The sequence below is a fragment of the Schistocerca gregaria genome, chromosome 7 (genome assembly GCF_023897955.1).
Source record: "Schistocerca gregaria isolate iqSchGreg1 chromosome 7, iqSchGreg1.2, whole genome shotgun sequence".
NCBI classification, from domain to species: domain Eukaryota; kingdom Metazoa; phylum Arthropoda; class Insecta; order Orthoptera; family Acrididae; genus Schistocerca; species Schistocerca gregaria.
Window position 1 is genome coordinate 570737513 of NC_064926.1, and position 23753 is coordinate 570761265.

The following is a 23753-nucleotide window of genomic DNA, read 5'->3' on the forward strand; positions in this document are numbered from 1 at the left end:
AATAACTTGGCAGTTATTAGTAACCGTTAACAATAACGGTTATCAAAGAATAACTGGAACTTTGATAATGGTCACTCCAGAATAACCATTTGGCCCACCTCTACTGTGTACCCTGTCCTTTTTACAAACGATGGATGCCTCCCTCCTGATGACTACCCACAGCCACAGGTGAGATTGCTGGTTGGAACGTGACTCACTGCTCCCTGTCGGGACCTCTGTATCCACTCACTGGGATGCACCCCGCATATTTCCTCCCACACCCCTCCTCGGACAGTGTCTAGACCGTGGATTAGGACAGACCTATTCCAGGGTTCTAAGATCTCTATCGCCCTTACGGCTTCCTGGCGTCTTGTACGTGCTGTCCTTGCAGGGTTCCAGGGTGCCACCATCTTCTAAACTGATGGTTCTAAGGCAATAGATAGGCAGGATACACTTTCACATCTGCTACTGGCTTAGAACACCATTTATTGCTGGGATCATATAATGTGTTTACAGCAGAGCTCCTAGCCATTCACAGAGCCCTCCATTTCGTTTCTCAGGCCTCCCTCCACTGTGTTTTAATTTGTACCTTTTGACACTGTACCACACAAGTGGCTTGTAGTGAAATTGCATGCTTATGTAATATTGTCTCTGTTATGTGACTGAATTCGTGATTTCCTGTCAGAGAGATCACAGTTCGTACTAACTGACGGAAAGTCATAGAGTAAAACAGAAGTGATATCTGGCATTCCGCTGGGTAGTGTTATAGGCCCTTTGCTGTTCCTTATCCATATAAACGATTTGGGGGAGACAGTCTGAGCAGCCCTCTTAGGTTGTTTGCAGATGACGCTGTCATTTATCAGCTAGTAAACTCATTAGAAGATCAAAAGAAATTGCATAACGATTTGGAAAAGATGTCTCTATGATGCGAAAATCGGCAATTGTCCCTAAATAACGAAAAGTGTAAGGTCATCCAAGTGAGTGCTAAAAGGAATCAGTTAAACTTCAGTTACACGGTAAATCAGTCAACTCTAAAGCCCGTAAATTCAACTAAATACCTAGGAATTACAATTACGAACTACTTAAAATGGAAGGAACACGTAGCACATGTTGTGGGGAAGATAAACCAAAGACTCCTTGTTTTTGGCAGGACACTTAGAAAATGTAATAGATCTACTAAGGAGACTGCCTACACTATGCTTGTCCGTCCTCTTTCAGAATAGTGCTGTGCTGTGTGGATCCTTACCAGATAGGATTGACAGAGTACATTGAAAAAGTTCAGAGAAGGGCAGCAAGTTTTGTATTATCATGAAATAGGGGAGAGAGTGTACTGAAATGATATAGGATTTGGTGGGACATCATTGAAACAAAGGCGTTTTTAGTGGCAGCAAAATCTTCTCATGAAATTCCAATCACCAACTTTCTCTTCCAAATGTGAAAATATTTTGTTAACACCAATCTACATAGGGAGAAACGACCACCATGATAAAATAAAGGAAATCAGAGCTTATATGGAAAGATATAGGTGTTTGTTCTTTGTGTGCTCTGTACGAGATTGGAACAATAGAGAATTGTGAAAGTGGTATGATGAACCCTCTGCCAGGCACTTAAATGTGATTTGCAGAGTATCCATGTAGATGTGGATGTACCAACTCAATTAGCAGCCTGCATACTATTGACTGATGCTACTCTCATCACCCTTTGGTCTCCCCCCTGCGGGTTCGGGGGTTGGAATAGGCCCCCGGTATTCCTGCCTGTCGTAAGAGGCGACCAAAAGGAGTCTCAAACTTTTCGGCCTTATGTGATGGTCCCCTGTTGTGTTTGACCTCCATCTCTCAAAATTTTCCGAAGAGCGAGCCGATTGGGGAAGGGCGCCTTACTTGGTGCATTGTGTCCACCTTACGATCAGACTTTTCGCCAGCTTATACACCGTTGAATTGCAGTCCTGTCCGCTCTCCATCTCTTGGGCATTACTCTGTTTCTGCGTGCAGATTACACCTTGCACTGTTCAGTGCCTCTTTCTGCACCGACGGCGACCGTGGATCACATGTTACCTAACATCCAGCACGGTAGCCAGTCCGTTGTGGTGGGGCCATGTACCCTGTTGGTTGTAGCCCCCTGACAACACAGGGATCACTCTACTGATGCCTGCGCCATTAACTCCCCACGTATGCCAAGGAGTAGATGCCTATCCTCCTGGGGTATCGGGACTCCCGGCAACGGCCATCCTGCCAGGTGGCTCTTGCTGTGGCTGGGTTGCACCCGTGGGGAGGGCCCTTAGTCGGAGTAGGTGGCATCAGGGCGGACGACCCGCAATGAAGCGTGGTACATCGTTTCTCGCTGGTGGCCAGCCGCCAGCAGTCTCTAAGCATTCTCGGGCTCAGTTTAACGCTCAGAAGTACGATCCGAAAACGTTCCCCTCCCTGGCCACACCGTGGGAGGAACGTAAGTCTCAGGATGGCAGTAGCAGTTATTCGCCCCGCTTCTTAGTTTGTACGAGGGCTGATGGGGAGTCTTTTCTCTCCACAAAGCCTCAGTTCTTCGTCGAGCATTTAGAGGACAAGTTTCGGGAGGTGGAGGGCTTGTCAAAAATGCGCTCTGGGTCAGTCCTGATACAAACGGCATCCTCTGCCCAGTCACGATGGTTACTCGCTTGTAACAAGTTGGGGGATGTTGCCATTACGATCAGACCCCATAAGAGTTTAAATATGGTCCAGGGAGTTATTTACCATAGGGATCTTCTTTTGCAGTCTGATGAAGACCTGCGCGCCAATTTAGAGCGTCGAGGTGTACATTTTGTCCGGCGCGTTCATCGGGGTCCGAAGGAAAATCAGATTGCTACCGGTGCCTTCATCTTGGCCTTCGAAGGGGATACCTTACCGGAAAAAGTCAAGGTGATGGTCTACCGATGTGACGTTAAGCCCTATATCCCTCCCCCGATGCGGTGCTTTAAGTGCTGGAAGTTCGGCCATATGTCTTCTCGCTGCACTTCCAGCCTCACATGTCGAGATTGCGGACGCCCATCACATCCCAATACTCCATGTGCCCCGCCTCCCATATGTGTCAACTGCGGGGAGCACCATTCACCTTGCTCGCCAGACTGCCGAATTTTCCAGAAAGAGCGTAAAATCATGGAATACAAGACCCTGGAGCGACTAACCTATACTGAGGCCAAAAGGAAATACGACCGACTCCATCCTGTGAGAATGACATCTTCCTACGCTGCTGCTACAACACGTGTGCTAGCCCCGTCTGTTTCTCAAATTGTGGCCGGATCGACGAGTAGTACAACTCCTCCTGCTCCTGCGCCACCTACCTCAGGAGCAACACCATCCCACCCATCGGGGACATTTGTCCCCACGTCTAAGCCGGAGAAGTGTCCAACTTCTTCGGCTTCTCACACTCGCAAGGGGTCCCTTGGGTGCCTCCCTTCCCAGGTTTCCGCCAGCGAGAAGGCTGACCACCGACAGTGGCGTAAGTGCCCGCAATCAGCTGGTGGTAGGGCTTCATGATCCTCCTCCGTCCCGGAGACTGAATCGGTGAAGCCCTCCCAGTCGGTGCGACCCAAGGAACGGCGTGAGAAACCCAAGAACAGCTCTCAGCCCAAGGAACTCTTGGTGGCAGCCATCCCACCGCAATCTTCCAGCTCTGCGTCTGAGGATGCGGTGGAGATTCTGGCGTCCGCTGAGGACCTCGATCTCGCCGGTCCATCAGACACCATGGCAAGCACTATCACAGGTGCTAAATCGGAGGCAGCAGGTGACCCAGCGGCTTAATCTCCCTTCCCAGTCCCGTCACGCCTTTCTTAGCCATGGAAAACACCATCCTCCAGTGGAACTACAGCGGTCTCTTCCACCATCTAGCTGAGCTCCACCAACTTATCAGCCTTCACCCTTTCCTCTGCATTGCTCTGCAGGAAACTTGGTTTCCGGCAATGCGAACCCCCGCCCTCCGTGGCTACCGGGGTTATTATAAGAACCGGGCAGCTTATGAAAGGGTGTCTGGTGGCGTCTGCATATATGTCCTGAACTCTCTTTACAGCGAGTCTGTACCTCTCCAAACACCTTTAGAGGCTATCGCTGTTCGGGTGTGGACGCCACAGGCTGTTACCGTCTGCAGTCTTTACCTTCCACCGGATGGTGATGTCGCGCAGCATGTCCTGGCTGCTCTGATAGCTCAATTGCCGCCACCTTTCTTGTTACTGGGCGACTTTAACGCCCATAACCATCTGTGGGGTGGGTCGGTGGCAACAGGTCGAGGCGCCATCGTTGAGCATTTATTGTTGCAGTTCGATCTCTCAATATTAAATGATGGTGCCTTCACACACTTCAGTGTGGCGCATGGCACATACTCCGCCATTGACCTTTCAATCTGTAACCCTAGCCTCTTACCGTCTGTCCAATGGTGAGAGCATGACGACCTTTGTGGTAGTGACCACTTTCCTATCTTTCTGTCACTGCCACAGCGTCAGTCTTCTGGGCGCCCTAGCGGATGGGCTCTGAATAAGGCTGACTGGGACTTGTTCTCCTCCACTGCCGCTATTGAGCCTCTCTCTAACGATGACATTGATGCAGTGGTTCAATCGGTCACCACCGGCATCGTTACTGCCGCCGAATCTGCCATTCCCCGTTCTTCAGGGTCCCCTCGGCGGCGGACTGTGCCTTGGTGGTCGCCTGAGATCGCTGAAGCGATTAAAGCTCGCCGGCGGGCGCTCCAGCGTTACAAGCGACATCCCTCAATCAAACACCTTACTGCCTTCAAAAGGCTGCGTGCGCGAGCCCGCCACATTATCCGCCAGTGCAAGCAGGAGTGCTGGGAGCGGTATGTGTCCACCATTGGCCTCCATGTCACTCCATCACAGGTCTGGGCCAAGATTTGCCGCCTCTATGGCTATCGGACCCTGTCAGCGTCCCTGCGCTCTCACTGAATGGAGCAGTTTGTACCGACTCCGACGTCATTGCAAACCGCTTGGCAGAGCACTTTGCTCTGAATTCTGCTTCTGCCAACTACCCCTTGGGCTTCCTTTCCATTAAAGAGTGGATAGAACGTCGGTCTTTCTTTTCGCACCCACCATCCTGAATTGTACAATGTTCCATTCAGTGAGTGGGAATTCTACAGTGCCCTCGCCGCTTGTCCTGATACCGCTCCTGGCCCAGATAGCATCCACTCTCAGATGCTGAAACACCTTTCAGTGGACTGCCAGCGACGCCTCCTCGGTCTTTACAACCGCATTTGGGTCGAGGGTGAGTTTCCGTCGCAATGGCGGGAAAGTCTTGTTGTCCCCATTCTGAAACCGGGGAAGAACCCTTTGGAGGTGGACAGCTACCGCCCCATTAGCCTCACCAACGTTCTTTGCAAGTTGCTTGAACGGATGGTGAGCCGGCACTTGAATTGAGTACTGGAGTCTCGGGGCCTTCTAGCTCCGTCTCAGGGTGGGTTCCGTAAAGGCCGCTCCGCCGCCGACAATCTGGTGAGCCTGGAGTCGGCCATCCGTACTGCCTTTGCCCGCCGTCAGCATCTGGTCGCTGTCTTTTTTGACATGCGGAAGGCGTATGATACGACATGGCGTCATCTCATCCTTTCTACGTTTCATAGATGGGGCCTTCGGGGCCCTCTGCCGATCTATATCCGCAATTTTCTGTTGTATCGTACCTTCCGCGTGCACGTCGCGGCCTCATATAGTTCCTCCCAAGTCCAGGAGAACGGTGGGCCACAGGGTTCTGTTCTAAGTGTCTGTCTGTTTTTAATAGCCATTAACGGGCTCGCTGCGGCCGTGGGAAATTCTGTCTCCGCTTCGCTCTATGCTGACGACTTCTGCCTTTACTACAGCTCTATAGGCATTGCAGCTGCTGAACGTCAGCTACAGGGTGCAATTCGCAAGGCGCAGTCTTGAGCTGTAGCGCATGGTTTTCAGTTTTCGGCAGCCAAGACCTGCGTTATGCATTTCTGCCGGCGACGCACTGTTCACCCGGAGCCGCGGCTTTATCTTGACGGCGAGCTTCTTTCAGTGTTGGAATCACATAGGTTTTTGGGGGTGGTTTTTGATGCCCCGTTGACTTGGCTCCTCATATTCGGCAGCTTAAACAGGCGTGTTGGCGCCATCTAAATGCTCTGCGATACCTGAGTCACACCAGGTGGGGCGCCGACCGATCTACTCTCCTACGGCTTTACCAGGCGTTGATCCAGTCCCGTCTGGACTATGGGAGTCTGGCTTATGGCTCAGCATCCCCATCTGCGTTGCGGCTTCTGGACCCAATCCTCCACAGCGGGATACGCCTTGCCACTGGTGCCTTCCGGACCAGCTCTGTGGACAGCATACTTGTGGAGGCAGGTGTCCCTCCACTGCGGTTACGACGCCAACAATTATTGGCTGCTTATTCTGCCGCCCGGGCATCCAAATTATCGTGTCCTGTTCCCTCAGTCAGTCGTCCGTCTGCCAGAACGTCGGCCCGGTCGGGTTGTCCGATCGCCGTACGCGTCAAACAGCTTCTCTACGGGCTTGGGTGTTTCCCTGTACCATCTCCTTTCCGGGCCCCTCTGCGTTCACCCCCATGGTGTGTGCCTCGCCCTTGCCTTCGGCTCGACTTGGCACAGGGCTTGAAGGACTCAGTCCCTCCGGTGGCCATCCGACACCGCTTTTATTCCATCCTGGCCACGTATCACGGCTCTGTTGTTGTCTATACCGACGGTTCGATGGTTGCTGGTCGTGTCGGCTATGCACTAACTCTAGGGGACCATTCTGAACAACGTTCGTTGCCAGCTGGCTGCAGTGTTTACACTGCTGAGCTGGTCGCCATCTTTCGTGCCCTAGAGTACATCCGCTCCTGCTCAGGTGAGTCCTTCGTTATCTGTAGCGATTCCCTGAGCGGTTTATGAGCTCTCGACCAGTGTTTCCCTCGTTCTCGTCTGGTGATGGCTATCCAGGAGTCCCTGCATACTCTTGCCCGTTGCAGCAGATCTGTGGTCTTCGTTTGGACCCCGGGCCATGTTGGGATACCTGGAAATGAAACTGTTGACCGCCTGGTGAAAGAGGCCACAATCTCTGGAGATTGGCCTCCCGGCGACTGGATTGCGGGCACTATTGGGCCGCAAAGTTTTCGATTTATGGGACACTGAGTGGCGCAACCTGCCCGTGCCAAACAAACTCCGCCGTATCAAGGAGACGACTACTGTGTGGCGGTCCTCCATGCAAGCCAACCGCAGGGAATCAGTCGTCCTTTGTCGGCTCCGCATTGGCCACACCCAACTCACGCACAGTTATTTACTGTGTCGTGAGGATCCCCCTCTTTGTCGTTGTGGGGCGTCCTTGACGGTGGTCCATATTCTGTTGGAGTGCGCCCTTTTAACTGTGCTCAGGCAGACTTTTGCGCTGCCTGATACGCTCTCTGCGCTTTTATCTGACGACTCTTCCATAGTGGACATAGTTCTGCGTTTTATTCGGGCAGGGGGATTTTATCGCTTAATGTAAGTGTGTGTTTTTGTGTTGATTCTGGCCTATGGCCTATGATTCGTCTGATTTTTTTTTTCCGGTGTTTCTCGGTGGTTGGCTTTTCCCTTTTTGTTTGTATGGTCGGCCAACCACCGTCACACTCTGTGTGATTTTAGTTCGTCTTGTCTGGTCTTTGTCTATGTTTCTCTTGTTCTGTGTCGTCTGTCTTATCGTCTGTTGATCGTTTTTATCCTCTGTGGGTGTTTTTAGTATTTGGAAAAAGGGACCGATGACCATAGCAGTCTGGTCCCTGTAACCCCCCACAAACCAACCAACCAACCCTTTGGTCTCTGCTATCCATGACCACCTCTCTGTCCTTGGCAGTGCCACCTGCTCAGTTGTCTGTCTCTGGGTCATGTAGGCATCCCAGGGAATGAACTGGATGATTGTTTGTCTAGAGAAGCAGATCTGTATTACCCACTCTCTTTCATGATTCCAGCTTCGGATATGCAGATGTATGTCACAGCTTTCTTTGCCCAAAAGTGGAATGACATCTGGTGCGCTACTGCTCACAGTAATGAACTGTGCACAATCAGGGAGTCTGTTGTGGTTTGGTGCTCTTCCCTCTGTGCCTTTTGGAAGGTGTCTACACATTGGTCATACCAGCCTCACTCATTGTTTCCTCTTGCATAATGAATCACCCCTAAAATGTGGTTGTGGAGCCAGACTGACGGTCTCCCATATATTGGTGGAATGTCCCCATCTTTTGGCCCTTTGTACAAAGTATAGTCTCTCAGATCCTTAAATTTCGTATTGGCAGATGATTTGCAGGTGGTAGAACTGGCTCTCGGTTTCAGCAGTGAAAGAGGTTTTTATTTTCAGATGTAAGGTTTTGCTTTACTCCTGGAGCAGGGGCAGGGTGGTTGTGACCCTCTTCACATTTTCTCGGTCTGGGACCCACGACCACTCCCTCTAGAAAACACCGCTTTTTTATCCTTCTGTTTTCCCAGTTTTAGATTTGGGCTACTCTTTTATACCTTCTACAGTGTGTGTTTTAATTACCCCTTTCTATAGTTTGACTCCTCTCCACGTTTAGCAGACCTTCTCCATTCCGTTTGTAACTTGGGTATTGTGGGACTGATGACTTCACTGTGTAGTCCCATACCCCCTCAATCATGCAATTATAATTGTCATAACGTAGTGGTGGACCCCCCCCCCATGAACCATGGACATCGACGTTGGTGGGAGACTTGCATGCCTGAGCAATACAGATAGCTGTACCTTAGGTGCAACCACAACAGAGGGGTATCTGTTGAGAGGCCAGACAAACATGTAGTTCCTGAAGAGGGGCAGCAGTCTTTTCAGTACTTCAGGGGAAACAGTCTGTATGATTGACTGATCTGGCCTTGTAACATTAACCAAAATGACCTTGCTGTGCTGGTACTGCGAACTGCTGACAGCAAGGGGAAACTACAGCCGTAATTTTTCCCGAGAGCATGCAACTTTACTGTATGGTTAAATGATGATGGCATCCTCTTGGGTAAAATATTCGGGAGGTAATATAGTCCCCCATTTGGATCTCTGGGCGGGGACTACTCAGGAGGATGTCATAATCAGGAGAAAGAAAACTGGCGTTCTACAGATCGGAGCATGGAATGTCAGATGCCTTAATCGTGTGAAACAATTACTAACAAAGAGATAGAGGGGCTGGCCAGTACTTACCTCAGCTCAGTACAGCCGATAGAAACACAAAAAACAACCGAAAATTTAAGTTCCTAGCTTTCGGAATAAATGTTCCTTCATCAGGGAGGAGAGAGGGGAAAGAAAGAGAAGAAGGGAAAGTGGATATAGTTACTCACAACCCAGGTTATGAAGCAACAGGGAAAGGAAAACAGGGAGGGTAGCAAGGATGGAGGCATGGTTGTCAGAGGGAAGCCAAAGATATTCTACTGTAGGTACTGTGCCAGCTTCAAACCAAAAAGGATGAATACAGAAGTAAAGAGGTGTATAGTATAAAGATGTAGGATGAAAAGATGCATGAATGGCTAAAAAGAAAGTAAAAGAGGAGAAGACTGAAAAGTAAATGGGAGTGAGGTGGTTTAACGTAGGATCAGTCCAGGGGGATGGCGTGATGAAAGGATGTGCTGGAGTGCAAGTTCCCATCTCCGCAGTTCAGAGGGACTGGTGTTGGGTGGGAGAAGCCAAATAGCACATACGGTGTAGCAGGTTCCTAGGTCCCTAGAATTATGCTGGAGGGCATGCTCCGCTACTGGGTATTGGACATCTCCTAGGCGGACAGTTCGTCTGTGTCCGTTCATGCGCTCAGCCAGTTTAGTTGTTGTCATACCAATGTAAAAGGCTGTGCAGTGCAGGCATGTCAGCTGATAAATGACGTGTGTAGTTTCACATGTGGCCCTGCCTTGAATTGTGTATGTTTTACCAGTAGCGGGACTGGAGTAGGTGGTTGTGGGGGGATGCATGGGGCAGGTTTTGCAGCGGGGTCGGTTACAGGGGTAGGAACCGCTGGGTAGAGAAGGTAGTCTGGGAATATTGTAGGGTTTAACAAGGATGTTACAGAGGTTAGGGGGACGACGAAAGGCAACTCTTGGTGGTGTGGGGAGAATTTTGTCAAGGGATGATCTCATTTCAGGGGTTGACTTGAGAAAGTCATATCCCTGGCGGAGTAATTTATTGATGTATTCGAGGCCAGGATAATATTGGGTGACAAGGGGGATGCTTCTGTGTGGTCTGAGGGTAGGAATATTGTTGTTGGACGGGGAGGAATGTATTGCTTAGTTTGTACAAGAAGAGAATAGAAGCTTTCTAAATGGGGTACTACAGAAGAGTGCTGCAGATTAGAAGGGTAGATCAGATAACTAATGAGGAGGTACTGAGTAGAATTGGGGAGAAGAGAAATTTGTGGCACAACTTGACTAGAAGAAGGGATCGGTTGGTAGGACATGTTCTGAGGCATCAAGGGATTACCATTTTAGTATTGGAGGGCAGTGTGGAGGGTAAAAATCGTAGAGGGAGACCAAGAGGTGACTACACTAAGCAAATTCAGAGGGATGTAGGTTGCAGTAGGTACTGGGAGATGAAGCAGCTTCCACAGGGTAGGGTATCACGGAGAGTTGCATCAAACCAGTGTCTGGACTGAAGACAATGACAGCAACAACAACATAATGGTTTTCTAATAGTGCCAGGCCAAAACTCTTAAAATATCCATGCCACTCATCTTAAAGGCTTTGGTTGCCTCTGACAACTTGTGTAGTGGCACTTGCTGGTGACTTAAACCTGCGTGTTGCACACATAGTTCACAATTTCTTACATACTGATCCACGTCTTGTTTCTGTGTCCTCCACCAATAACGTCCAGCTACCCTTCAGTCTGTTGTCAACACTCTCCACACCCAGACAAAATTTGGATCATGTGCTTCTTCCAGTAGCTCTTCCTGCAGCACAGTTGGCACTATTATGTGCGGCTGAAGCCTGGTTGTCCTACGTAACCCATTGTGAACAGCGAACTGTGGCCATGTTGTGAATAGCATGCAGTCTGTGTTGGCAAGTTGCGTGTACAGCCACTCAGCAGATCTACGATCCAGTGCCTGTATTATACATGTGTTTCTGCAATTCGCATCTGCATTACTGTTTTGTTTTAAGCTGGTTTATGTATCACTTCAAAGTCAAAATTGCTGACTTTTAAAATCCATTGCATAAGTCTGTGTGATGGGGCTTTTAAACCAAACAACCTTTCAGATTTTTCTCAGCCCTGTTCATTTGCCATTAATTGTAAGCCACTTATGCTTCTTGCCCTGTTCTTCTTGACTCTGAACAGAACCTACTAAGTGGTTGTTAGCATCACACAATTAAATAAATTCCATTTTGTAATCTGGTAGTATCAACGCAGGTCTAGTTGTTAATGCCTCTTTCCGTTTTTCAAATGTAGCTTGACATTTTGCTCCCCGTTGGAACTTCATACCCGTCCTCTGCAGATGTGTTAGTGTTCGTTCAATACCCACAAATCCTATCACAAATTTTCTATAGCAATTTTTGCTAATCCTAAAAATGACTGTAATTCTTTGTGTGTCTGCAGTGCTATGAAACGTTGCACTAGGTATGTCAATCTGGGATCCATTTTTGCACCGTCCTGGCTAATCATGTGTTGTAAGTATTCACTTCCTGTAAAGCAAAAGGAAATGTCTTATTGCTTAGAATGAGGCATTTGGAACTTAATATCTTAAAAACTACTTTTAACCACTGCACATGTTCCTTCATATCCTTTGAAAATATGATATCTTTAAAGTACACCATGCATTGTCGCAGCTTCAAACCCCATAACAATCCATTCAGCAACTGTCGAAATGTGATGTGCATTTTTTAAACAAACAGCATTCATCGTTACTGTTGACGACCTGAAGGAACAGTAAATGCAGTCTTTGGTGGTCTGGCATTACATCCAGGTGATGATAACTGCTATTTGCATGTATTGTAGAGAAGTATTTATACTGTCCCAAGTTATCCATTGCTTCCTTGATATTCTGTACTGGATAAGCATCTCTGTAATTGGTCGGCTATTGAAGTAGTGAATCCATGTTTGTTTGTACAGCGTGGTGATTTTTTGGGCAGTGTAATGACCGGTGCTGCCCGATCACAAAAACTGACAACGGTTGGACGAGTGGTTTGCTGACCACATGCCCCTCTGTATCTTCATCCAGCGACATCAAGGCCTGAGGGTGACATAGCTGTCAGTCGGTACAGTTGGCCCTTCAAGACCTGTTGCTGGTTAATATACTCTTCCATTATCAGTTGCAAATGACGGGGCAGTCACAGTGGCGGTTGCTATGTAAGAACACGTGAGCACCCTAACTTTTGACACATCGGATTTATTGGTTATTTTTCTGTGAATTCTGTTAAACGTAACATAGATGCAGTAATCTAAAATACATAGCACTAAATCTACCATGCTATACTACATTGCTACTCCAGTAGACTCTGCACAACTTGAAACTTGATATCAGGATCATGAGCACATCTTCAGTTGTGCACAATTTAATGAGCTTTTGTGCATGTGCAACTGGTGTGACATAACTGCCTTATGGGTCAGATACGTACAGATTTGATGAACAATGTGCGTAGCTCTTGGCATGCACAGCTAGTCCTTACCACTCAACTACACGCTTACATCAGTGCCACCAGGTGGTAGCATACTGATACAGACTTTTATCCCAATTCGATGGGCATAAGTTTCGCTAGATGGTAGCACAAGCCTTAGATATGCCAATTCACACACTGTATCGTGAAATTAGATCAGACGTCAGTATATGTTATAGTTATACTGATAGAAAAGCCTATCGTTGATTGAGAAAGTGATGAAGTCAAATAACTGTTACTAAAAGTGAAATTTAACAAAAAAAAAGTGTACAACAAGTGTGTTTGAGAGACTGTACATTTGTCTGAAAAAATTAAAAAAAGCACAAAAACTCTTGACTTACACAAAAAAAAGCGGAATGGGGAATAGCGAAAGGTTACACATTATTTTATTCTTGCTCTAAACTGTACTTGGAATTCATTATAAGTTTTATTGTAGGCCATCTATTGTAAACTGTTCTTAAAAACATTTGTTCTGTAATTATTAATTATTCTCTGGTTTCCACTGAAGAGTATCAATATTCTAAGCACTGTGCTTTATGCTAACTGTGCATCATGATCATAGTGAGGATTTGTTATTGGGTATACCGTTCTTTTCTCACTTGGGGCTTCACTAGAGAAGCTTGTTTCCCTCACAGGCTGTGCTGGTGAAGCATCTCCTATTGTATCCGACGTGATGGACCTGCCCTCACAGGGGTTGAGTGGTGGATGATAACACATCTGATTGAGGCGTACGGACAATGTAGAGGCTGGTCATGTGGCGTTGCCCATTTGCCGTTTGAGTGGACAGGGGGTCACCCCTTCAGCAGGGTTTGAGCAGGCGCAAGGGGAGAGGGGTTTACGAGTTATTGGGAGCTCCAATGTTAGGTGTGTTATGGAGTCCCTTGGGCGCATGGCATACAGCGCCAGAAGATCAGTGTGCACTCTGTATGTCTGCTGGGACCCTTCATCCGAGATGTGGAGGAGGCCTTGCCTGCTGTTATCGAGCATGCAGGATGCAGTTGTCTGCAAGTTGTGGCTCATGTCGGACCAATGACACTTATTGCTTGGGTTCTAAAGCCAGCCTCAGTTCATCCAGGCAGCTGGCAGAGGTGGTGAAGGCTGCAGACCTCACACCTGGGTTGCTAGTAGAGCTTGAGTTTGCAGCATTGTTTCCAGAGTCAGTCATGGCCGTTGGTTTGGAGCTGAGTGGAGGGCTCAACTGAAGGATTAGATGAGTCTGTGAAGCATTGGCTGCAGGTTTCTGGATCTGCTTTATTGGGTGGGGAGTTGTAGGACTCCCCTTGACCTGATAGGTCAGGGGTGCACTACACAAAGAAAACAGCTACTCAGGTAGCAGAGTACTTGTGAATTGCACGTGGGTTGTTTTTTTTTTTTTTTTTTAGCTAGGCAGTAGTTTCAGTTCCTCTGATGAACACTCACCAGACAACTTGCATCCAGAGTAAAGACACTTCAAGTGGAGGGGGGGGGAAAAAAAAATTAAATTGTATTCGTAACAAAGTTCCCAAATTTTCTGTCCTCCAGGAAACTTCTCGTACCCAGATTATTCTTGGGACTGAGAGCTGACTGAAACCAAAAGTAGGAGGCTCTTGAGGTATTCAGTGATTCATGGAACATATATCGAAAAGACAGATTTGACATCATAGGAGGGGGTATGTTCATTGCAGTTGTCAGTAATATTGTCTCTGTTTAGGTGGAGTTTCAGTTTGATAGTGAAGCTCACAATAACTTCCACCATCATACATTAGCAAAAGATCTTGCTAAGAACCGAAGAAAATTGTGGTCATACGTAAAATCGCTAAGTGTGTTGAAGTCACCTATCCAGTCAGTGTTTAGTCAGACTGATAGAGCAGTAGAAGATAGCAGAAGTAAAGCAGAAGCTTTAAATTTTGCATTTCAGAAATCGTTCGTGCAGTAATTGTATAAATATAACGTTGTTTGACCATCCCACAGAGTCCTGTATGGAGGACATGTTAATAAGCATCCCCAGAGTAGAGAAACTACTAGAAGAGTTGATAGCAAATAAGGCGCCATATTTTGTTGGCATGCCAGTCCATTTTTACGAAGAGAACTGTACAGCATTGTCCACTTACTTAGCTTGCATTTATTGTGAATCTATTTCTGAGTGCAAAGTGCCAACCGACTGGAAAAAGCTCCAGGTGATTCCTTTATATAAGAATGGTGAAAGAATCCTTGAACATATTAATCTGTTTGAATACAATAAATTTCCTTGAAGGCTTCTGTCCACAAATCAGCACAGTTTTAGAAAGCATCACTTGCATGATATCCTGTGAACTATGAATGAAGTGCAACAGGCAGATTCCATAGTCCCACATTTCGGTAAAGCATTTGACACAGTGCCACACTGCCAACTGTTAATGAAGATACAAGTGTACGGACTAGATTCTGAAATACACGAGTGGCTCAAAGACTTCCTTGATGGTGAGTGTTCGGCAGGGACAGATGTATTGTCAAGAGTGCCCCAGGGAAGTGTGATAAGACTCCTGTTATTTTCTGTACACACAAATGATCTGGCAGGCAGGGAGGGCAACAAGCTGCAGTTGCTTGCTGAGGATGCTATTGTGTAAGGAAAGGTGTCAAAATTGAGAGACCATAGTAGGATACAAGATGACTTAGGCAAAATTTCTAGTCAGTGTGGTAAGTGCAAACTAGCTCTAAATGTAGAAAAATGTAGCTAACACAAAAGAGTAGGAAAAACAAACGCATAATGTTCGAATACAGCATTGGTTCTGTGATGCCATACACAGTCATGTCGATTAAATATCTAGGCCTAAGAGCAAAGTGAAATGGAACAAGCATGTAAGGATTGTGGTAGAGAAGGCACATGGTCATTTAGAAATATCAGGAGAATTTTAGGAAAGTGAGGTTCACCTGTAAAGGACATCCGGTATAGGACACTAGTGTGACCTGTTGTTGAGAACCGTTAGAGTGTTTGGGATCTGCACCAAGTCAGGTAAAAGGGAGACATCAAAGCAATTCAGAGGCAGGCTGCTACATTTGTTATCAGTAGGTTCAAACAACACACAAGTATTATTAAGATGATTTGTGGACTTGAAGTGGGAACCACTGAAGGGAAGGCGACATTCTTTTCAAGGAGCACAATTGAGAAAATTGAAAAAGGAACTTCTTCATGTTTTGTTTATATTGTCTGTTTCGACTTGGAAAGGGAAAAAGAATGATACAAAGAAAAAATGAAGCATGTTCATACATGATTAAATTGTGTGACAAAGGAACAGATATAAAACTTTACGTTTAAACAAATTAATTGAATAAAAATAATGATTAGAGTAATTTCAATGAAGATTTAAAAATTAAAAAAAATGCATCTGATGATATTCGAATCCTAAACCTCATGAATGTGAAGCTATCAATTACACCACACAACCTGTCTGTGTAATACATCTTTTTTAACAGTATTGATTGTCACACAAAAGTCTGAAATTTTTTTCATTTACTCGCAAACAGGGACCCACCAGAGTGAATGGCAGCAGGGTGCGATACCTGGGGTCTTGACCTACATCACCATGTACTTGGTTGTTTCAAAAAGTCGAGCCCACCAGTGGAGGCCTCTTCTTGTCGGAGACAGAGAGGCTTACGCTGGATAGACTAGTGGAGAGCTGCATCAAACCAGTCTTCAAAATTAAGACACAACAACAACAACAACTACAACAACTACTACTACTACTACTACTACTACTAATATAACCACCACCACCGCCGCCGCCTCCACTACTCTGCTAAAATCTTAAAACATTTCAGTAATTCAGAATGCATGGTAACAGGTTCTCCTGTCACCTCATCTGCACTCTCTTCTTCTACCAATGAATTCATTAGATTATTTTATATTCAGCAAGCTCCTGATTTTCAGGTCTGTTACCTGCATTATCTTTGGGCTGTAAAGTGTCACATTCATAATAGTCTCTTCTAAGTGCAAATATGTATTTATTTCTTTTTCTTCTCCTTTCTTTAAATAATTTCCGCCCTCATATGCATTATTTTACCTTATCTCTGCCGTGTCACCATTTTTTCTGCTCTTCAGAAATGTAACAGATTCATCAGGCTAGATTATAAGTACACAATACGTGAAGGTTTGCTAATGTACTTGTCCATACTGAAATTTGTGTGTAGGTCCAATATGATTTTAATATGGGAGTTGTAGAAAAATGAGAAATAAGTGGTGTTGCTGCCTTTCTATGCTTAATGTTAACCTGTTTTACTGCAGGACCGTTACGGAGGTAGCAAGGCAGCTGGATGATGGACGCAGCTTAGCAGAGGAGGTGGGTGATTTGTTTACATCAAGCCTTCTGCTGAAGCAAAGCAGGCTGAAGGAATTGTGTGAGAGAATAATATTTGCACAGCCTTTGCAGTATGGTCGCAAGACAGAAGAATTATTATGGAGGAAAGGCTTTTATGAGGTCATCACATCTGCCAAAAAATTAACGCCAAAGGTATGTCTTAAACTATCATTGTTCGTCCGTTCTGTAATTTTTGTGTTAACTTGTTTGTTATCGACAGTGTGGGAAAAGATAGATGATAAAGATAACATGCTGAGTTGCAGGCAGGCGCAATTAAGACACTTGTAAGCTTTCGGTCTCAACCTTCATCGTAAAAAGAGAAACACACACCAGTTATTCACGCAAGCAAGCACACCTGACACACATATGACTGCCTACTCCAGCAGCTTGGCCCAGAATGCCTGTGCCCATCTCTTCCTTCATTGTTGATATTTCTACCTGGAATTTCCATTGTTTGAATATGTCTGTTATGTAATACCAGTACAGTGGTAAGTGAAAACCACCTCGGAACTTTGTTGACGCCTTGTATATCCATACTGTGCAAGCCGTTGCATAGTGTACGGAGGAAGGGTGGGGTACTTTGTACCATTGGTAGTCATTCCTTTTCCTGTTCCACTCTGAGATGGAGTAAAGCAAAAATAATTGCCTGTGTGCCTCTGTATCACTGCTAAATGGCATTAGTTTATACAGTCATTTGAGATATGGGAGCTGTTTTGCACTCTGTCATATGTATTGGCCCCCTAAAACCTGTTCAGTAGTGTTTTCCAAAAAGTTTGTCTTCTTCTTTCCAGTGATTCCAATTCCTTAACACTTTTGTTCCAGTTGAACCAACTGGTAACAAATTTAGCAGCATGCTTTTGAATTACTTCAATATTTTGCATTACTCCGACCTGATGGGGAACCCAGTTACTCAAGTGCATAATTAGAATGAGTTGCAGAAGTATTTTGTATGTTTTCCAACTCACGAAGCTTAATTAATTTCCAAGAATCATTCAGTGGCTCAAATAAGGATACACAGCTGGAAATTATCTTCAGCAGTTCCTATTATGTGGGAAGGGTGATGTGAAGTTTTATTTGGGCAAAATAGTTGTCATAAGGTTGCCAGCACCAGTTAAGGAAAGTACAGGAGCTAGGCTAGCTGATGCTTCTTCCCAGTACTTTTTAGTTTGCACTGTCTATAAAAAAAAGTGAAGCATCAAGAAGACCGCATCGGATGTAAATGTGACTTTGTACCCGTACATTCCAACGGCAGTTACGTAAGTGATTAGAGTTGCAATTTTCTGTGTCAGGTAGAACAGCCAACAGAGTGTGTCAGTGTTGTTTGTGATCAGTGTTGTTACCAAGCCTTGTAGGGTACATAAAGGTCGTTAACAGTGTCGGACATTGATTGATCACTGTGAAGAACGCAGTGATGCTACACTCAGTATACTCAGTATACTGACAGCATTACCGGCGCCCGGCAGGGTTTGGAAGGGGCCTCACTGTGAGTGTTCATTTAGCTGGCTGGTAGAGTTGTGGGGTGTTTGGATGTGGCGGTGGCTCGATATGTAATCGCATGGGTGTACTACTTGCCGTGGTTCCAGTTGACCGTACCACAAGGTGGGAACCCTGTACTGTGTACCGAGTACATCGTAACACCTTAATATCAATGCTTGCCATCTGAGAACAAGTAATGTAGTCCCAACATTCTGTGTTATCACACACCTTTGGTCAGACATCGGCAGCACCCAGAAATTTTGGAATTACCGTCCCATACGGCAGCTGCTGTTAACACCAAAACACAAGTGGCTGCATTTAGAGTGGTTGTGTCACTGAGAAATGTGGACTGCTGATAACTGGCATCGCACAGTGTTCAGCAGTGAATAACGCTTCTGCACTTCCGTCGGACGACCGTCGTCAACCACTGTAGCAGCAGCCTGGGGAGGTGCCTTATTCTTCCGACATTTTAGAGAGGCTCGGTGGTTTTACTCCTTGTGTGAAAGTGTGGGGAACCGTCAGGTGTGACCTCAGGTCATAGCTGGTAGTGGCAATACTGTGGTACATCAGCCATCCAGCACCCTCATGCCGTTACTCTAATGCAACAGGACAATACTCGTCTGCACAGGGTGTGTGTGTCTATGAACTGCTGGGATAGAGTACTCCTTTCCTTATTTTGTGGTAGTACAAAACAAGCTGCCCTTCTTTGAACTTCTTTGATGTCCTCCAAAAATCTTATCTGGTAAGGATACTATACCTCACAGCAGTACACCAGAACAGAATCAACAAACCTACAGAAGGTAGTCTCTTTAGTAGATTTCTTGCACATTTTTAGCGCTCTGCCAATAAAACATTTCTTTGATTCGCTTTCCCGACAACATTTTCTGTGCGATGCTACTAATTTAAGGTGTTTGTAATTTTTTGACAACCGGTCTTGTGTGATTTGATGTGTACTTGTATTTTAACAGATTTCACTAGTTATGTGGAAGATCTCGCGCTGTTTGTTGTACGGGGTCAATTAGCAGTTTCACATCATGCAGATATCTTGTCCACATTTTGCAGTTCATTTTGATCTTCTAATAACTTTACTATGCAGCAAATGACAGCATCATCTGCAAACAGTCTCAGAGGACTGCTGTCATTGTATCCTAAATTGTTTACAAAAAATTAAGAACAGCAGAGGGTCCATATTTCTTCCTTGATGAACAAGGTATAATTTTTGCATTGTAATCTGTTTATCATAAGAATTAACCTGATGTAAACATTACACCGTGTATTCTTCCACATTTGCTTGAATCTCATTGGATTTTGTTTCATGTGTAGCAGAAGCCAAGCTGTGACCAATACAGTCAGGTACAACTATAAGGATACATTTTATGCTGTGTTAGACGCACACAGGCTGAGCAATAATGTGTGGGACAACAGCTTTACTGGCGCATTAAACTTGGACAGCACTGGCTAACCAGCAGTCCATCATTGCCGGTTAGGCAATGATGTGAGCATTTGCAGTTCAGGTGTAAAAAGAGACAGCAAAGAAACAATGTAGCTTTGAGTGTCATTTAATTTTTAAAGAGAATGAAATAATATTCGGCAAAACTCCAGCACTGCTGCACGCTTCTTAGATGACGGGATGTAAAGCATAAAATGCTCTCATTCTCATCTGATGTATTCTGATTACAAATAAGAATGATGAAAATTCCTAACTTAAACTCATGGTAATTTTTCTGAACGAGCTATGTGTGATACAAAAGCATACTGCAGGGATTTCACCGTACTGTTGAATACTGAAGCCACTGAAGGTATTAATTACAGTCAGCTGCCTGGTAATCTCGTAGCTCTTTTCTTATCCAAATCCGAGAAATACATTTCAGTTCTGGAACTGCCATCTGCTACGTTGATAATGAATCGATCAACAACAGACTATAAAACCACCCAGGCACTGCATTTTCCCCTCCTCTTTTATGACGTGCTGTTCTATATCCTGCCAGTGTATGACAGTGACACATGAAAAAGCTGTGTGCGTTAGTCTCAGTACGTCTACATCTACATCTACATCTACATCCATACTCCACAAGCCGCGTGACGGTGTGTGGCGGAGGGTACCCTGAGTACCTCTATCGGTTCTCCCTTCTATTCCCGTCTCGTATTGTACGTGGAAAGAAGGATTGTCGGTATGATCCTGTGTGGGCTCTAATCTCTCTGATTTTATCCTCATGGTGTCTTCGCGAGATATACGTAGGAGGGAGCAATATACTGCTTGACTCTTCGGAGAAGGTATGTTCTCGAAACTTTAACAAAAGCCCGTACCGAGGTACTGAGCGTCTGTCCTGCAGAGTCTTCCACTGGAGTTTATCTATCATGTCCGTAACGCTTTCGCGATTACTAAATGATCCTGTAACGAAGCGCGCTGCTCTCCGTTGGATCTTCTCTATCTCTTCTATCAACCCTATCTGGTGCGGGTCCCACACTGTTGAGCAGTATTCAAGCAGTGTGTGAACAAGCGTACTGTAACCTACTTCCTTTGTTTTCGTATTGCATTTCCTTAGGATTCTTCCAATGAATGTCTGGCATCTGCTTTACCGACGATCAACTTTATATGATCATTCCATTTTAAATCACTCCTAATGCGTACTCCCAGATAATTTATGGAATTAACTGCTTCCAGTTGCTGACCTTCTATTTTGTAGCTAAATGATAAGGGACCTATCTTTCTATGTATTCGCAGTACATTACACTTGTCTACATTGAGATTCAATTGCCATTCCGTGCACCATGCGTCAATTCGCTGCAGATCCTCCTGAATTTCAGTACAATTTTCCATTGTTACAACCTCTCGATACACCTCAGCATCATCCGCAAAAAGCCTCAGTGAACTTCCAATGTCATCCACCAGGTCATTTATGTATATTGTGAATAGCAACGGTCCTATGACACTCCCCTGCGGCGCGAGTTGGGTTTCACACGACAGTCTTTTTCGAAATCCATGCTGATTCCTACAGAGTAGATTTCTAGTCTCCAGAAAAGACATTATACTCGAACATAATACGTGTTCCAAAATTCTACAACTGATCGACGTTAGAGATATAGGTCTATAGTTGTGCACATCTGTTCGACGTCCCTTCTTGAAAACGGGGATGACCTGTGCACTTTTCCAATCCTTTGGAATGCTACGCTCTTCTAGAGACCTACGGTACACCGCTGCAAGAAGGGGGGCAAGTTCCTTCGCATACTCTGTGTAAAATCGAACTGGTATCCCATCAGGTCCAGCGGCCTTTCCTCTTTTGAGCGATTTTAAATGTTTCTCAATCCGTCTGTCGTCTATTTCGATATCTACCATTTTGTCATCTGTGCGACAATCTAGAGAAGGAAGCACAGTGCAGTCTTCCTCTGTGAAACAGCTTTGGAAGAAGACATTTAGTATTTCGGCCTTTAGTCTGTCATCCTCTGTTTCAGTACCATTTTGGTCACAGTGTGTCTGGACATTTTGTTTTGATCCACCTACCGCTTTGACATGAGACCAAAATTTCTTAGGATTTTCAGCCAAGTCAGTACATAGAACGTCTGGCTGCTTAACGGTCTTGTTATTTCTTGGGCCAAATCCATTAACTTGGCTCCAGGTCAATTCTGTTAGGTTCATATTGTAATGCTACAGTGGTAAATGTAAAAATGCGGCATTTGTATGGTGTGATCTATGCTTGTTTTCGTGTTTCTTTGACACACATCTACATCTGTGGTGCAAAATAATGGTTTTCATTTTTGCTTGTCTTTCATAAAATATCAATAATTGAGAATTTATATTTGAAATGAAAACAGGAATAGCGTGTGCAATATGTAATTAAAAACAAGGAGACATGTATTATTCATAAAAAAATGATAATGAGTTTTAAAGTTATGAGGTGTAGGTATTTCAAATTGTGCGAGAAAAAAACTTTGACACAGGTGTGGCTTGAACCAATGAACCTTGAACTTCCCTTGGTTACCAATTTGTTTTGCTACCAATTCCGCTATGCATCCCATTTGTATTTGTGTCTAAATTGTATATAATAAAGTCCCTCGAAAACTTCAAAGCCAATTATCTCTGTAATATTATGAGAAATGTTAAGAACAATCTGTTTCTTAGCACATTTTAACCGTGTTCTGCTACAGAGCAGGAAGCAGTCTCAACCATTTTCATACTCCACGCCCACGTTAACAGTGCGACAATTGAAGCACAACACTGCAGAGGCTGTTACTGTACACGATCTTTGACATAAAAACTATGTAGCCAAAGCATGATTAAGAAAAACATTGATAGCTGTTAACACATTTGAAATTATTTAAGTTTCATTTAATGTAACTTAGTAATAATATATCTAGTACATAAGTAGAGCCTACTTTCAAGAGTGTTACAACACCAGCCTACTTGTGCTACAGCTTCTGACCAATCATCGCATTTGTGTTTGTTTAGATCATGTGTATTCTTATGATGAATGGAGTATAAATGAATTTTCGTTACGTAATAGCCACTATGACCTTACTGACAGTAAATCATGAATTCAGTTGCACAGCTGAGAGAATATTCCATATATGTGCAAATTGATTATAAGCTACCTGTAAGGAACAGTATCAAAACCCATTTGGAAGTCTAGATGCACAAAATCAACGTGAGACCTCCCTGTTGATAGCACCCATTACTTCGCATGAATAAAGAGCCAGTTGTGTTTCACAAGAATTATATTTTCTGAATCCTTGCTGATTGGGTGTTAATAGATTGTGTATTTTGAGACATTTCACAACCAAAATTGAATGTACTTGTACACAATGTTATACAAAATAGGCACATGTTTTGTCTGTAGATTGCTGTTTTTATTTCAAAATGACAAGTTTTAGGCAATATCTCCCACCTTCAAATCTGTTGAACAGTAGAAATAAATTACAATTGGGTTCTATTCCTGTGTTTTGCAATATTACAAATCTCAAGCTTTTTCTACCTGATTACAATACAAAAGTTGTATGACCTGCCATACCTCGATAAAATTTTGTTGAGCTTCCACCTGCCTCAAATGGTTTAAAATTCATGAGCTTTCGATCAAGTACTCCTTGGCCATTGTCAAGTGGTGACTTTCATCTGGATGCGCAGTGAAAAAGTTGGCATGTATTGTGCTGGAGCGAGCTCCAGTGACATGACCAAGGCAGCAGCAACCAGAAGAAGAAAATTGCCACTTGACAATGGCCAAGAAGTTCTCTTCCAAAAACTTGTGGATTTTAAACTAATTGGTGCAGCAGGAAGCTAGAGAGAATTTTATTAGTATACATCACTGTGATATTGTGCATTTCTGTATGCCATATCTTACAATGGGAAATCCAGGAAGGAGTATAACAATATCATTAAAAGCGTAGTTGCTACTCACCATATAGCAGAGATGC

At 44.9% G+C, this 23753-nt stretch overlaps 1 protein-coding gene across 1 annotated transcript in view; it reads left to right on the top strand.

Annotated features, from left to right (window-relative positions):
- LOC126281955 (nonsense-mediated mRNA decay factor SMG5) overlaps positions 1–23753 on the top strand; it is a 318742-nt gene that overhangs the window by 17414 nt on the left and 277575 nt on the right. The window contains exon 2 of the mRNA XM_049981327.1: positions 16799–17024. Coding sequence (XP_049837284.1) covers positions 16799–17024 — 226 coding nt within the window. The remainder of the gene's footprint in view (positions 1–16798; positions 17025–23753) is intronic.